This window comes from Stegastes partitus, unplaced genomic scaffold (assembly GCF_000690725.1).
Source record: "Stegastes partitus isolate 25-593 unplaced genomic scaffold, Stegastes_partitus-1.0.2 Scaffold269, whole genome shotgun sequence".
NCBI lineage: Eukaryota > Metazoa > Chordata > Actinopteri > Pomacentridae > Stegastes > Stegastes partitus.
Genome location: NW_007578000.1, coordinates 94,228 through 110,444, shown reverse-complemented (window position 1 = coordinate 110,444; position 16,217 = coordinate 94,228). Strand labels below are relative to the sequence as shown.

The 16,217-nt window shown below is 39.0% G+C and overlaps 1 protein-coding gene across 1 annotated transcript in view; it reads left to right on the top strand.

Annotated features, from left to right (window-relative positions):
• The window catches only part of LOC103357708 (exostosin-1-like), a 360,610-nt gene that overhangs the window by 304,468 nt on the left and 39,925 nt on the right, over window positions 1–16,217 (top strand). The window contains exon 6 of the mRNA XM_008282376.1: window positions 7,891–8,023. Within this exon, the coding sequence (XP_008280598.1) occupies window positions 7,891–8,023 (133 nt within the window). The remainder of the gene's footprint in view (window positions 1–7,890; window positions 8,024–16,217) is intronic.

Genomic DNA, 16,217 nt, shown 5'->3' with positions numbered 1-16,217 from the left:
CTGGAAAAAGTTGTGATATGATACAACATATGATGTAAAGTAGGATGTTACGCTGACATCACATCAACGTTTAAATCTCCAAGCGCTAGCACGCAGTTTAGTTTAGTTTAGTTTAGTTACACATCTGGAAGGCACAAAACCCCCAAATCACTCCCTTTTATCTCTGTTTTGGTCTCCACCAGCTGATAAATGTGCAACAGAGAGTCCTTAGTGTCGTTTAGTGCTGATCAGGTAGCACACAATGACTTAATGAGAGCCTTTGTAGCTGAAAACATCCGTCTGCAAACAAGACTTGATGAATGCAGTAAAGCCTAAAAAGCAAATTGGAAAGCTGCAAAATCACATCAATTAGCTCAAAGTAGCAAAATACGCTGCAGACGTGAGGGCACCGGCAGACTTTGGTGATAATTTAGTGTGAGATTATCACGACCAGCAACACCTTTGACTTTGCACATAGTTTTAGATCCATTATTAATATAAACATGTTGATTTATGCAGCTATAAATAAATCTGCTTTCTTTATTAATTAAACGTGTATTCTCAGAGTAAATTTTACACCTTTTACTTGACTGAGTTTCGAAAAAAAATATTTCATAAAACACAGCTAACATCCATAGTAAATTTGGGAACGCGGTAACTGATGCAAACAGCGATCTGACAAACCTTGGAAAAGAAAAGTAACATTAATTTGAACCTTACATGTAGGCTGAAAACCAGCATTTTGATGCCTAGAATCTAAACACAATGGGAGCATGAGAGGCAGTGTGAAGTGCCAGGTGTGAAGGAGGTCTGTGCTGTCTGGCAGCCTTCAGGTTGGAGAGGCTGCAGTATGTGTGTGGGTGTATATGCCCGCTCTCAAGGCTAGAAACCCACAGGCCGGCTCATTAAATGACCTAACCAGCTGAGGTGCACAAAATGAACTTGTCTCATTGGCATGTACTGCGAGAGCCTTCCTCGTCTTATTTTATTCTCCGCTGTTGTTAGTTCACCTCCTCGCAGCCTTGATTTAGTCCTCAGGGACTCTTTGCTCCGCGTAGCATCTCTGAACGCAGACACAAAAGATATAACAGTCCTCTTTATCACCGCCATCCGCAGCGGCATCATACTTATCATCACATAAACATCAGTGAGACCACCACCGTCTTTATACAGCAACACATTATTGTTTTCCTTCATCACCTCCAGCATAAACATTAAAATCACCATCGCCGCAACTATTAATCATCATTTTCATCATTGCATTAGCATCACGGTCTCCATCACTACTATCATCATCATCATCATCATCATCACCCTCGTTAAATCATTTAAGGGCTGCTCATGGGCTTTTATATTCACCATGAAATGATAGAACTTTTAATATATTATTATAATGTGAATAATATGTTTACATATATGTATGAATGATTCATTGTTTAAGTCTTCCTGGTTTAATTGCTACAGTCACGCTGATTCTATTTTTTAATTGCAGAATTAATAAATGCACTGAGTTGAACGGTGCAATCTTTCTTTCACTCAATATGTCAGATATATTGTCACACAGCACATATTTAAGTTGTTTTTACAAATTGGAAAAGTAGCTCATTTATTCTTATACATTTAGTTTCTTAACATCAAACTTTTTTTTTTTTTTTTCAACAAATATCATGAATGTAAATAATCTTTAAACCAAATCAGGAGACATTAATCATGTAAATAAAGTTGCCTACTCTTATTAGTCATAAAATAATTGCAGTCCTTGCAATAATATATGTTAGTGCAATCAGAACAATCAACCCAGCAATCAGCTTTCATATTGTGAAGCTGAACTGAGGACACATCAAGCGGAAATAACACAGCCTTGTATAGCCTGTATGCCAGTTGTGCAGCAATATGCAACCCTCGCTATGATTAACAACCTGAAACTGCTGGCGACTGTTGATATACAGATGGTTAACCTGCACCATATTTAGGCTATACTGTGCCTCTCTTTCCCCCCATCTTCCCTCACCCTCCCTGTCCAGCGTAGCATCATTAAAAGGTTTATAACATTTGTCGCCAGCACACGAATTTTGCATTTTATTGCGTGCCATACAGCTGCAACAAATGACCTTTATTTTAACCTTAACTATTTAGCATGTTTTTGCGACACCAAAAACTTAAAATGTAAAATGCAAAATATGCCGGAAGTCACATGTTGTATATTTATATGCGGTTCCACGATTTCATGTTACAACTTCTCCATGTCTTGTGCACAGAAATACACCGGGTTGTGTGGCTCAGTCCAAGCCACTGTGTTTTGTTTTCCACTAGCAGAGCCAGGACTGTGTGCGAACATCAGCCGCACACAGAACAGACAGCTAGTAGACCGTGAGGAGATATTCACTGAATGTGGCTGAAAGTGCATCGGATTACAATCACATACTGCACCTTTAAGGGCTGCAGTAGTGAAATCCCTGACAGCAGTAGATTTAACAAGAGTTTGTTTCACTGCTTCGAAGTACAAACTTTCATTTTCTAAGAGAGTTAATGTGCTGTTTTGCTTTCAGAATCTACATCCAGTTATTTTAGACGCATGAAGACGCTGGACTGACAGGATATCACATGAAAGTTTGTTAAGACAGGTTCAGGTTTTGAATTTGCACTGACTGGCCGGTGCTTTCATCTGAACCCCAGCGGTAATAGCCTCTATGCAAATGTACAGATATTCGACAGGTCATTTCAGCTGCCATGACACAACTGGTAAAATCAGTAACAGCAGTAGTCATTACAGCTCAAAGTATCCAGCGTTCATTAAGTCTTTCAGCACTCGATGCCATAATATGGATAGAATGTTTAAAAAACCTGTGGCAGGCAGTTCAGAGATGGTATGAGACAGAGAAAAAGGCTTTGCTGGCTGATGATGCTAAGATATAACAGATTTATTAAAGCGGTCTGCAGGTGATGATGAGGACGGTGGTGGAGATGCAGAAACTTCAGAGAGGAGGGAGCAGCCTCTTTGTCAGGCTGACATGCTCAGTGCTGTGCACCAGCTAAAGGAACTCACTAAATGTTTGTTAACTTTGGCGTTTCAGTGCTGCAGGTTCCACTGTTTCCAAGGTTTAACTGTTGGATTCAGAGCACAAACATTTACATTTCTCTTATAAGTGAAAAGAAATGATTGTCAACCTCTGACTGCTCATCAGCTCTTTTTCGTATGTAGCTTATAAGGAATGTAAGTTAAACATTAAAGGCGCTACAATGTAAACCAACAGGTTAACCTTGCTCTGAATAAGAAAGACAAAGAATGGAGGAGCAGGAACCAGCACAGATCCAATTAGAGGAGCGCCGCTCAATGTTCCTGTGTGACTGTAAATTAAGGCATAATGTATCACGTTAGTTGCAATGTTGTAAATGATTCCGATAATAAAAGCAGCTATTAAGAGAATTAGCTGTCAGGTGGCACTTCCAGTAATTCAGCTTTGAATTTCTGCTCCTTAAAACACTAACGTCATCAACAGCATCATCACAAAACCTTCATTTTGTTTGTTTCATTCTTTTACACTTTAGAATAACACAAACAATAGTTGATGTGTCAGACTGAGGATTCATTGATCGACACACGTGGGGCGTTATGTTAGTGATGCATCAGATTGGGGAACCTTTGACGGTAAATTCCTGAGCTGCTTTTGGTTGCCAGTCGACCCCTGGCTAAAGATGCTGCACGGAGTTCCGTCATGTTTCACCTGTAAATGTTTGCATGAAGCCTAAAGAAGAATGGTAAAGATAAAGAACACAACATAACATAATGTTTGTTTTTTTCCTGTGTAGGTTAATACAAAGACTTTTCAAATTGCAGCATTTTTATTCCCCCCCGTATATTCTCTGCACAAACAAGACCTCAGTGACTCCACCAAATGCCCAGTGCTAGCAGGGTATGAAATTAGACAGAAGCCCACTGACAGCCGTGTGCTGCTGGCCAGATGTGCTAAAAACTCAGAGCCAGCATGCCACCAGGCTAAACGGGTGAAATGAAGCGTTGCTGATAACTGTAGTGTCCCACATACTGCAAGCCTGACAGTTGGTGTCAGGAGGTGGTGTGTTTGTGTGCGTGTGTGTGTGTGTGTGTGTGTGTGTGTGTGTGTGTGTGTGTGTGTGTGTGGGTGTACAGAGCTGGCTGTAAGTGCCATTTCTCCACAGATCAGTAGACAAAGAAAGACAAAGAAACACGTTGTCTCATGCTTTGTTCTTAGCAACTGTGTTGGTTTGAACACAAATAGATGTTTAAAATTTGAATATTTGTATTCATTAAAATTCAATTTCATAAAAACAAAATTCATTATTTCACCATTATTTCAGCATTTTGAGATTTTAAAAGCCATCCTTGTGGTGGATGGTCATTTATTTATCAAAAATGATTGAAATCAAAACGTAGACAAGCATCATTAAGGATTTTACTAGATTAAAATTAGCATGACACTAACACATTTATCCATCCATCCATACATCCATCCATTATCTATACACCGCTTAATCCTCACTAGGGTCGTGGGGGGCTGGAGTCTATCCCAGCTGACTTAGGGTGAAGGCAGGGGACACTCTGGACAGGTCACCAGTCTATCACAGGGCCACACTTAGAGACAGACAACCAAGCACACTCACATTCACATCTACAGACAATTTAGAATCACCAATTAACCTCAACATGTTTTTGGACTGTGGGAGAACCCAGAGAGAACCCACGCTGCACAAGGAGAACATGCAAACTCCACACAGAAAGATCCCAGGACAAGAACCGGCGACCTTCTAGCTGCGAGGCAATGGTGCTATTCACTGGTGCACCTTGCAGCATTTAAGACAAATGATTAAAAGTATGATGGCTTTATCGTGTCAAGTATGTGCTTGGAAAGCTGCTGTAAATTCCATCATTTTTAATAAAGAAAAGATCTTAAAGTTTCTTACTCTCTACTTAAATTGCCAATTTTCTGACAATAAACAGCATAAATACTAAAATGCTTTTGGTGATGCTTAAAAATTCCGTATAATATCGCTCCAAAACTAATATTCACACAGTCATGCAGAGACTCATTCCATGCTGGCTTGATGTAACATGCATTTATGGTCTGAAAGTGCCTTTTCGGCCTGAACTAAATCAAGACATCACACGTTTAAGAAGCCTTCTGGGGTTAGTCAAACGAGGGCCTGAATTCATTTTCTCAACTCGTGACAAGTGGAGAGAAAAGGAATTAAATTAGAGAGGAAGAAGGAGGCAGCACTGTAGCGAGCTGTCATCGCAAGAAAGACCTTTTTTTCGCTCAGTCCCACGGAAGCTCTTTTTCATTCAACATCTGGCAAGCCAGCCATCCGCATTATGAGCCCCCTCCCACACAGTCACACACCTATGGCAAGCTGCTGGAACATGTGTGGAATTATAAATAGAGACACGTCATTTTGACCAATTCCACTGTGACTAATCAGAGTTTTTATTCCGGATATCATCATTGTTGCGAATGACGCTGCTCATTGTGAGGCTTCGCATTAGATATTGGTGCAGCAGAGCATTAGAACAAATGATGGCGGCTGCTGTGGTGAATAGGATTGTTAGAAAATGCTTGTAAAATATCAAGAACTCATCCAAAAGAGTTTGTTCATTACAAACCTGTGGTCGAAATTTTCAGAGAACTTTAGTTTCAAGGTGCTCTAACAGCTCGTGATGTGCAGCTACAGATGCTGTACCATAGCATCTTTGCAAAGCAGGTCACCTCATCCTCGCCATAGTTTCTAACATAATGTCATCTCGCCCAGTGAAAACTCTAATTTCTATTTACATTCTGACTCATCAGAAAACTTATCTACTTATGTACAACGTCATCTTGACCAGTTAAAATCTAATTTATATAAACGACAATGTACAAACGTTGAATTGAAGCGTATTAAAGACACGCTGAACTAGATTTGTGACGAGTCGGAATTGTTACATTGCTGATCTTTGCAAAGGACTTCAATAAATACAGTGCAATAAGAAACCCCGTACACATGAATGGTAAAAGTGATGTCGTTCGTCCCAGGAAGAATGTCATTGTGGATATCTGAAATGTCCTTTTTGATGAGGAAGAATTGAGTTACGGACATCTGGAAACACATATCCAGTCCGGCTATTAAATGTTAGAACGGCTCGCTGTACGGACTTGAGGTGTTTTCGTATTTTCATTTCATGCTACTTTATGCTTCACCTCCACAACAGTTTATAGAGCAATGTACTGAAAGCCTACAAATCAGGATTTTCAAACTAAACATATGGTGTGTTGGTGAAATATGAAATATTTAAATTAGCCCCACCTTAACCAGCTTTATATTTTCAAGCCTTTAAAACATCATTTTCAAACTCATAGCATCATTTTCGTGTAATCACAGTAAACAAATGACATCCTTATTCCAGAACCTTAAACATTTGTGCGTTCATGAGAGGAGGTTGAGGTCGTGTCACCCTTCAAAGCCTCCAGAGGTTCTTGGCTCTCAGTCGCGGCGTTCAACCAGCTAACCTGACCTTTGGTAACCAGCCAGATGGATGCTATTAGCTAAATAACTAATGGACTGCTCATGTTGGGATCGAGTCGCTGCTCCGTGTGAAGGAGAAGCATCTCTGGGCCGCTCTGTGCAGTCATGCGCCCTGTCGAGGTTTCCCAAAGCACCAGATGCTGCAGGGAGGGTTAAAGGAGCTGTTAGCTGCAGTACCACGGAGGTGATGGCGGTTTGTATCGGCTGCATGATGTGTCCTTGTGCTCGTATAACGTTTCGACTTCAAATTGAATTCCAAGTGTGTGCGGTATAGTCTCTGTAAAAATGAAATATCTTCAAAACATCAACTTTTTGTTCGCTACCAAAAACAGCTTAGTCAGTAGCTGTGGCCATTTTCCAGCTTACACTGTTTCAAATAGTTAAAGAACCCCAACCAGTAAAATTCAAAGCTTTTTTGATCAGTTTTCTGACCTTGAAATGATCCAAATTAAAACTTTTTCTCACATCCACTTTATTCTACATGGTCTTATTCAAACATTTGCCAAAAATAAAACATTTGCCAATCCGATCCGAGGACTGTTTGGAAGTACCTTTAAAAACATAACTCCTCTGTCTGAACAAGTTACCAAAACTCAAACAATTGAGGCGATTGATTGTCTCAAAAGTTTTGAGTTGATAAACTTACAAGTCGAAAGTTTTCAGAACTTCAAAGTTTGGACGACCTGCTGCGTGTACCCTTTGATTACAGTTAAATGAAAGTTCATTAAGTCAACTCAAATATTTTCATTTAATGTGACTTTAAATTTTCCGTTATATCGACTCAAACATTTTGTGTTAATACGACTTAAAGCTTTTGATAGAAATAAGTGGACAGAACAGAATAATAATACACAATAACACAATTTGATGTTTATTAGTTTCTGTTGTCGTTGTTTTAAGTTACAATAAGTCAAAACTGTTGACTTACTCATACTCAAAAACATGTGAATCAAAACTTTTTTGAATTTAATAAATGACTAGAGATGGAAGAAGAGGATTTAAAAAAAATCATAAAAGAAGAATTAATCATTTAGTTAAAATCTAAATTGTGTAATTTGGAGAAACATGGTTTTCTTTAGACATTATGTAATTAATATAAAACGTGTGTTTGCGTTGCATATATAACCAGTTCTCAGTCGACTGTGATGCAAAATTCTGGAAAATAAAGAACACGTAGGAAGGAATACTTTCACATCATAAGTTCTTTTCACTCCACCACCTCGTATTTTATCTCTCCTTTTGGTCTCCCTTCTGTTTTCTACGTTTTTTTTCTTTTTATGTTTGTTGTTCTTTTTGATTTATTATTCCTTTTTATCTTAAATTCTTCTTGTGTCCTTGCTCTTTCTCTCCCACTCTCCTCTCTCTCTCCTCCAGATCATCCAGGACCGTGTGGACTCTCATATATCCAGAAACCGGTTGTTGTGGAACTCCCTGCCTGGTGGTCTCTACACTCTCCCGCAGTACTCGACTGACCCGGCCCAGTTCCCTTTTTACTATGCCATACTGGGTAAGTACTGAAATAGAAGTCAAATGAAGCAAGTCTCACTGAGGAAGCAAATAGTGTTGATTATGTCTTAACAACAGAGTGTGTGAAGACCTCTGATATATTAGACAATAACCAACCAGTTGAAGCTGAAAGGCTTGAAGGGTGTTGCCTGCAGCAGAGATGACTATCTTCGTCAGAGACAAACCATGAACCGGTGACAGGGTGTGGAGGGGGATGTGCTGAAGCTAACAGGCTCCAACTCACAATTTACAGGACCTAAAGGATCTGCAGCTGATGTCTCAGTGTCTAATACCAGGCAGCACCTTTCAGGGTTCCGGTGGAGTCCGTGCCTCGACGGGTCCAAGCTGTTTTGGCAGCACACGGACGACCAACACCTTATTAGGCAGATGGTCACAATGTTTTGGCTCATCATGTATGTGAAAACTGGAGAAAGGTTTAAATTAATTGATACATCATTGGCTTGGTTACACCCAAACAAGCCAATTATGTTAATGTGCGTGACACTTTTATGCAAATTCTTCAATTTATTCCTTGTAAGCTGTTGCTTCTGCCACCAAGAGCTTGTCTAGAAGCCGGACGTTAGTTGCGCCGATTCTTCTATGCAAGAGGAATCTTCTCAAAAATAAATGACGTGTCAGCGACAAAGCTGGCTGCTGGTAGCTTAGAAGAGCAAAAGGAAGCAGCAAGAGCTCATGATGCAGACCACACTGCTGGTTTTTAACTGTAAATTCAATTGACATTTGCAATATTTTTTGTAAAACTGAACTATATAAATAGTGGAAGACTCCTATTGGTGCAAAGTTCCAAAACTTAAAGCTGCAGGCAAAGACAGGGGCCCTGCTGTATGTGCATGTCTATGTGGGTGTGCATGCAGACCACGGCGATTCTCGCTAGACTGAGGCTGTAACTCGGATCGATGTTTGTCTTTCTCCGAGGAATTGTGGACACAAGGGTTAGAAGGAGGGAAGAAGGGAGGGATTGAGGGAGAGAAGGAAAGATGGAGCAGTTTTGTTTATGCCTCTGCAGTAAATCACTATTTCTGCTGCTGCCATCTCCAGTGCTGCTGCTCAGGGAATAACTTGTTGTCAGTGCCATGTGCACGACGGTCTCACTCTGCTACCTTCCCATAACTTTTGATGGCAAAGCAGTTGCAGCCTCTGCCCGATAGTTGAAAAAGTTTGACTTACTGCTCAGACACAGTGGCCTCAGGAGCTGCAAGAAAACCCTGATTTGATGGCTCAAGTTAGAGCTTTACTTTAAGTTTGTGGAAAGTTGTGCAATTATGTGTGCTGCGGAGCTGCTTTGAGCTGTGAAAACAAAAGGAGGTTGTTTGTTCAATTTTCAAAAATTCATGGATCAGTTTATAATATGCACAGATGTTTTTTTTATTTTTCCAGGTGGTTTTGCAGTTTCACAGGACGTCAGTGTAGGAACGTGCATTCAAAAGCTATTATAATTTTTACTAACCATACATTTCTCTATGGTATTATTTTTAAAATGTTGTTTTTTATTAGTTGCAAAAACACGATATTGGCATTATGTAGCGAGTAGTGACCACTGAGAAACCCATATAGATGATGACCACTGAACTGTAGCTTTTATTTGGCTGTAGACTTTTCACTACACTGCTGGAAAAGGTCGTCCATGCCGTTATTTTATATGTTTAATATATTTTCATTCATAACTGTACACATGTTAATGATAGACTGCGGTGGTTAGGAACATAAACCACCAAGCAACAACAATCCCAAACTTGCTTGCAGCTCAAGCATACCAGCTCTCCTGTGACTGTGCTGCGATGCTGTACACAGTGACATGGTGTAATAACGGAGTAATTCAGCTACCTGCTTGAACCAAATCTAAAGAAATAATGACACAGAAAGCCCCACTGAGCAAGAGAAAGGGTTTGTAACATATTAAACTGGATGTTAGTATCCATGTTTTTGAATTTTGTTTAAAAATTGTCATTGGTACACAGCAGTTTTATGCACTGACTGCTTATTTTTCTCACAATATGTCTTCCAGCATATTAAAAACACCACACTGGCATGTCAACAAGGGGTAAAGAAATAAAAAATTGAAAATGAGTCTTTAAATTCATGCTTTGTCACTACCTGTTTGTTTTAAGGGAAAGGTCAGAGGTCAGTTGAGTAAAACTGTCAGCATGAAGCGATTCTTTTTCCCAGTAATGACAGATGAAAATCAAGTTTAATAAGAAAAGGGAAAAAAAATCCATCTTTCTCAGGCGATGTACATCTGAATGATAGCAGATTTAGAGCAGATATAACCGTCTCTGTCAAGCTGAAATCTGATTTTGGTGTTAAGGTTTGGATTTAGAATCAAAGCTGCTGGTATCTGTTCTGAGCCACTTTTGTCTTTTGCATTATTCAGAATGTGTGGCTGATGGAGGACAAGCGTTCTATAAGTTTTTGTAGAGAACCGACTTTTTATTTTTTATTTTTTTGTACATTATAACAGGTAAACAAAGTGTGAACTTATTTCCCTGGTCTGGATTTGGGTTTTTGAAGCGTTTCCATCACAGGTTAGGTTGGTCATTATGTGGTAATGTGAAAACTCAAAGCTTGTACTATATGTTTAGATACTGTATATGATTTTTCCACAGGTAAGCATGTATTATGTGATAAACTTGGAATATATCTAACATTTGTGGACGGACAGGTTACAGTGGCTGGGCTGTGGGAAGGTTTGGGCAGGAGGCAGGAATCGTGTCCTCCCTGAGCAGACTCTGGTTACAGATGAAGTCAAGGAAATAACACTAAGGCAATATTTTGGCTTCCTTTCTGATCATGGTGATGGCGTTGATGCAGCTGAACTTGTTTCTCTCCATGGTGCTGGCATTTATAATGCATTCCAACTCCTTTTTTTCTTTCTTTCTCACCTTCCCATCTCATTTATATCAATTTCAGTTAAGCTAAAAACACATTAAGCAGTGTGTTCCACTGACATGCTGATATATTTATATTCACTCCGGCTTTTTAAAAATCCCTCCGTGAGAACACGATCAAGGCCAAACGTTTTTGTCTATTCTTATTATACGTGCTGAGCATCTCACACTGCTGTATTTCTGTGTTTAATTAGCGTGCCGTGTGTTTTTGCATATCTTTCGTGACATTATTAATTAGTAACTGGGTCAGCCATTAATCATAGAGTTTGGGGTTCAATCCCTGCTCCTCACATCCTCAAGTGTGTTTAAGCACTGAACCCTGCATAGTCCCAGATGTGTGCATGCCAGGGACAAATTAAAGCCCCCTTAGACTAAAAACAACATCTGCCAGTTGTAATGTAATTTAGATTATCTTCATTTTTCTCAAAACCTCCCTGACTCCACCGCCCACAGTGGTGCACACTGAGGCCATCATGTTTCTGTACAGTCCAATGTCCACTAATGACGAAAGACTCTTGTCCCTGAACTGTCATAAGAATAGAGGCAGTCCAGCCACCAGCAGAGCTTTCACTGAGACAAGTTTGGGTATAAATGTAAACCAATGAGCCACAGCACTAAAACCATTAAGAAGTGAAGTGAACAAGATGTATCATTTTGTTACAATTGCATACAAGTTCTGCTTGGAAATATTGTGTCCTCACATTCACATAGACGTCACTTTGACACCTAAAGCACACACCTTCATGCCAACAATATCTGTTAACAGGAGCAGCCTCCCCCTGCAGAACAAAAAAGATTTCAAAAGATTTCAAAGAGCTTTATTGTCATTTCAACCACATACAGCTGTACAGTACACAGTGAAATGAGACAGCGTTTCCCAGATCCAGAGCTACAGTGCAACAAGATATGATAAAATAAAAATAAATTAAAATAAGACAACAACAAAAAATAAATAAATAAAATAAAATAAAAAACAGATTGGGTAAAAAATATAATGAAAAATAAAATAAAATATATTTAAAAAATATATAAAATACAACACAAAAAAATATTTTAAAAATATATAAAAAATATATATACAATATATATAAAATACAACACACACACTGTAAAAACTGCAGGAACATCTCTAGAAACATGACCAAGAATTCACTGTGATGTCTCCAGATATGAATGAATGAATGAATGAATGAGTGAATGAATGAATGGTTTGTTTCGGTTACCATCTACAGTACAAAAATTTAATCGCATTCAGCTGACAAAGAATTATACATGCTTCCATTAAACATTTTTTCTCAAAAAAAAAATTAACAAGCTCTGTAACCGAAAAAGAAATAGGCTGAAGCCAAGGCTTGTTTTTGCCTATCCTGTACAATCCATAAAATAACCCAGAATATCAATAATGCAAAGAAGAAAAGAAATAAAACATAACAAGATTCACTCTAAATTATTCTTCTTAATCATTTCACATGTCAGTCATTTTACATTGTAATCCTTGATTATTTTACCTTTCAATGTTTGTTTTTTTTTTAAATCTCAACAGAGACCTACATAATTTCAAGTCATCACAAAGTCTATTCCATAATATAACTCTCAAATATGAAACACATCTGTTTTAACATTAGTTCTCACATTACTGCTTTCAAAACCACCCAGCCCTCTTAAATTGTATTTTTTTCTCCTAATTTAAAAAAAAAATAGTTGAAAACAGGTGGGAAGAATCTGATCAAGCATTTGTTACATATACTGTACCAGACTCGATCCACAAAGGTGCCAACCCATAATCAAAAGAACCCAAAGGATCCACTGGCAACACCACAGGACCCCCAGAGGTCCTATGTATGTGTCCCAGTGGTTCAGAGCTGTTTGACAGCACATGGTTGACCACTGGTTTTAATATTGTGGCTGACATATATTGCACTGCCTCTGTTTAACCCTATTCAGGACTTTCATGTTGCCATACGTAGAAGATCCTTTGGGTTCCATTGGACCTCAAGAAAGAAATGTATGACAAGTGCCCTTTTTATATATAAAAAAAAAAATCTTTAAAAAAAAAAACAAAAAAACAATCACCTAAACCAAATGGCCTCGGTCCAAAAGAGCCCAACAGTCCTGAATAGAGTTAAAAAGAGCCCTCCTGTGCTTTAGTGTGTGTGTATACATAAAGTAAATCAGTTGTGACATATGAATCCTGAATAATTAGGATAAAACATAATTTAATAAACTGAATGAAAAACAAATTGAATAATTACTTTCTAATGGGGGTTAAGCCCCAAAAATGCTCCGAAAATCCTCCATGTCCCACATTGCAATTTGAAAGCTTGTTTTTTTTTTTGTTGTTGTTGTTTTTTTTTCCCATTTAAACCACCATACATTTGACATCTGTTTTTAATTTTTCTTCCAGTCATGTCTGCCACCCACTGACCATGGGTCATTGTTTCATCATTAAGGATTTGTGTGTGCTCTCTGTACTTGTGGTACGGTTTCACTTTGTGTGTTATGTTTGGGTCTGTTCTGTGTAGCGTATGCAGATTATGTACCTACAGAGTATTCAGCTGTGTGCAGCACTTTTGCAGAAGACAAATGTCCCCCTGAGACTGTGAAGCACATTCTATCTTATCACATTTTTTTAAATTTGTAGTTCCCAAGGCCAAGATGAAATTACTTTGAAGTAGTATCTTTTGAGTAATATTCCCAGACTTTAAAAAGCTCCACCAGAGCCACACAATATCTACAGTACAACTGATACCACGGAGTGTGTCACGTATTTCTAGAATCATTTGTTTAATCTATAATTACATGTCATACCCACGGTATAAATCAGAAGTACCTTGATTTAATTAGTGAAACAATTAATGTCCATGTCATTTAATAAAAATCAAGGTGCCATTGCTCTTACCAAAAACCAGAAGGTGTGAGCCTATTTCTGTGACCCCCACAAGGGCAGAGCTCATGCTTCCATAAATACCACTAAGCCCACCTGAGATGGCTGGTCAGGGGGCCCAGTGTCAGAGAGATGGATCGAGCAACACTAAAGAGCACTCTGGCTTTGCTTATCCACCAGGATGCGTATTCTCCTATTCCCACACCCACCCAGCGCCGGCCATGCCATGTGCCTGCACTTCTGCCTTCTTTGCTTGTTCTGAATATTGCATGACTGTGTGTGTGTGTGTGTGTGATCTCACGCCTGATCTGACCCCATTTATGCTTTGTAGATTTCTATAATCTTTATTTTTGCCGCTCACATTGGATATCTAACAGTTTCTAATCACTTTGTAAAGGTGTAGAGGCTTTCTCTAAAACCACCAGAGAGAAGGTTCAGGAAAATGTAAACTGAGTCCATGTGTGAGCTTCACCAAATGAACCTGAACTTGTAGGAGTTCAGCTCTTCTACCAGCATGTAATCACTTAACAGAATGTTATGTGAAGACTTCATACACTTCACTGATATTATAAAACCTCCTGTTAGATTAGAGTTGGTAAATGTGCACATTTATGAGCCAAAGGTAGGTTTTAATCAAGTACTGTGAGTGCTGATCAAATGTAATGGATGCAAATAAGAAATCATCTGATAGTTATTACCTTTAGCGAATACTTTTTTTTCTCTTGCGCCGAAGCCTCCTCCTACACATTTGAAATATATGTCACATGTGTTGTTTTCTAATATGTTCCTAAGCGTTCTTATATAATAATATGCTTCAGATGGCTTAGAATATTTTAAAAAGGTCAGATGATGTACAGCAGTATCTCCACCAGGTGCAGCGCTGACACTAGAATGTTTACTTAATCCCACTCCCACTGGATTTCTGACCATTATCACCCACTCCTGCACTTTGGATGTCCATTCCAGCCAGCACCAGCGATAATTCACACAATGCAGACTTGTGTGTCTTCTCCCGTCCCACGGGGAAAACACACTGTTGTACTGTGGAGTATTAATACACAGATGTGTATTTGTCATTGCTGAGGTAGTAAAAGTACACTCACATCCATAATTAGTTGTTTTTCGAGAGCAATAGGTACACGTTTCATGCATTTCTTCACAGTGTCTTGTTTAATATCTGATGGAATGACACCGTGTTGTGTTTTGTCGTATTGTGTGTAAATGCATGCTTGCTGCTGCAGGTATTTAATAAACTAATAAAAGAGGAAAGACTCCTATAAACAGCTGGAAGCAACAAACTGAACTTTAGCTCCTGTTCAAGTTTGAGGGTTTTGTGTGCGCCGCCATCCATACAAGGCACAAACTGTGTCTGTTGCACATTTAATATTTACAGACAAGTTGCACACATCTGACAGTCAGTAGTGCTGCTTTCACTTACACTCGGACATTCTAGTTGTATGAACTGAAACTTGGACACTGAAATCTTCAGAACCAAAGGTGGAAGATTTGTTGTTTCTTTTCTATTTTTTCAGTAACAATTGAAAAATGCGTCCACATGTCAGACTTGCTTTGCTTTTATAATGTAAAACCTGCTTTCATGTTCTTTTCTTCTGTTGTCTCAGTCCTGCTGGTTGCAGGAAATCCTGTAATGCCAAAGGATATTTAGTCTGCATGTGTCTGGTCTGTCTAACATCTTTACATTTTAGAAACTACAGTGTAATTAACAGGGTTTACAGATGGGTTTATATCTACTATAAAGAACATCAAACCTCTTGACTGAGATCAAGTCATTTCGATGCACTAACAACGTTTTAGTTACAGTGTAGGAGCTGTAGTCACATTTTGGCAGATGATCGCTTCTTTAGCACCACACCTGGACCCAGTTTTTATTTTTTGATTGCTCGCTTCTGCCTGCAGCAAAGTTAAAACCACCCACCGCTGCCAGATTTGCATCGGGATCCCAGTGCAGTCCTCTAATTGGCACTACAGTCGTCTTCAAAATGACTATTCAATTAGTCCCAATGCTTACTGTTAGAGAGTAGGAGTTCTCTCTCTCCTCCTTTTGTGATGGAGCCTCTGAGTGCGTTATGTGTAATCTCAACATTAACATGCGCATTGTTACCTGATATTTGCAAGATAATAGATTAGTTGTGTAATTAAAGTGTTTACGCAGCTCAGTTGCTGGATATCCCCTCAGTTTACATGATCTGTTTGATAATCAGATTAACAATCAAAAGGGAATCTTCTCTGGCACTCACCCAGGATGCCACATGCTGCCGTTTGTCGACATGTTCAATCGCATCTTTCATCTAAATGCAATAATTGTACGGTAGTCAGATTATTCTTGTGCTGGTCATGAGCAGAGGACTGTTTACTGTCTTGATATTTGCATTTTCCATCAAAAG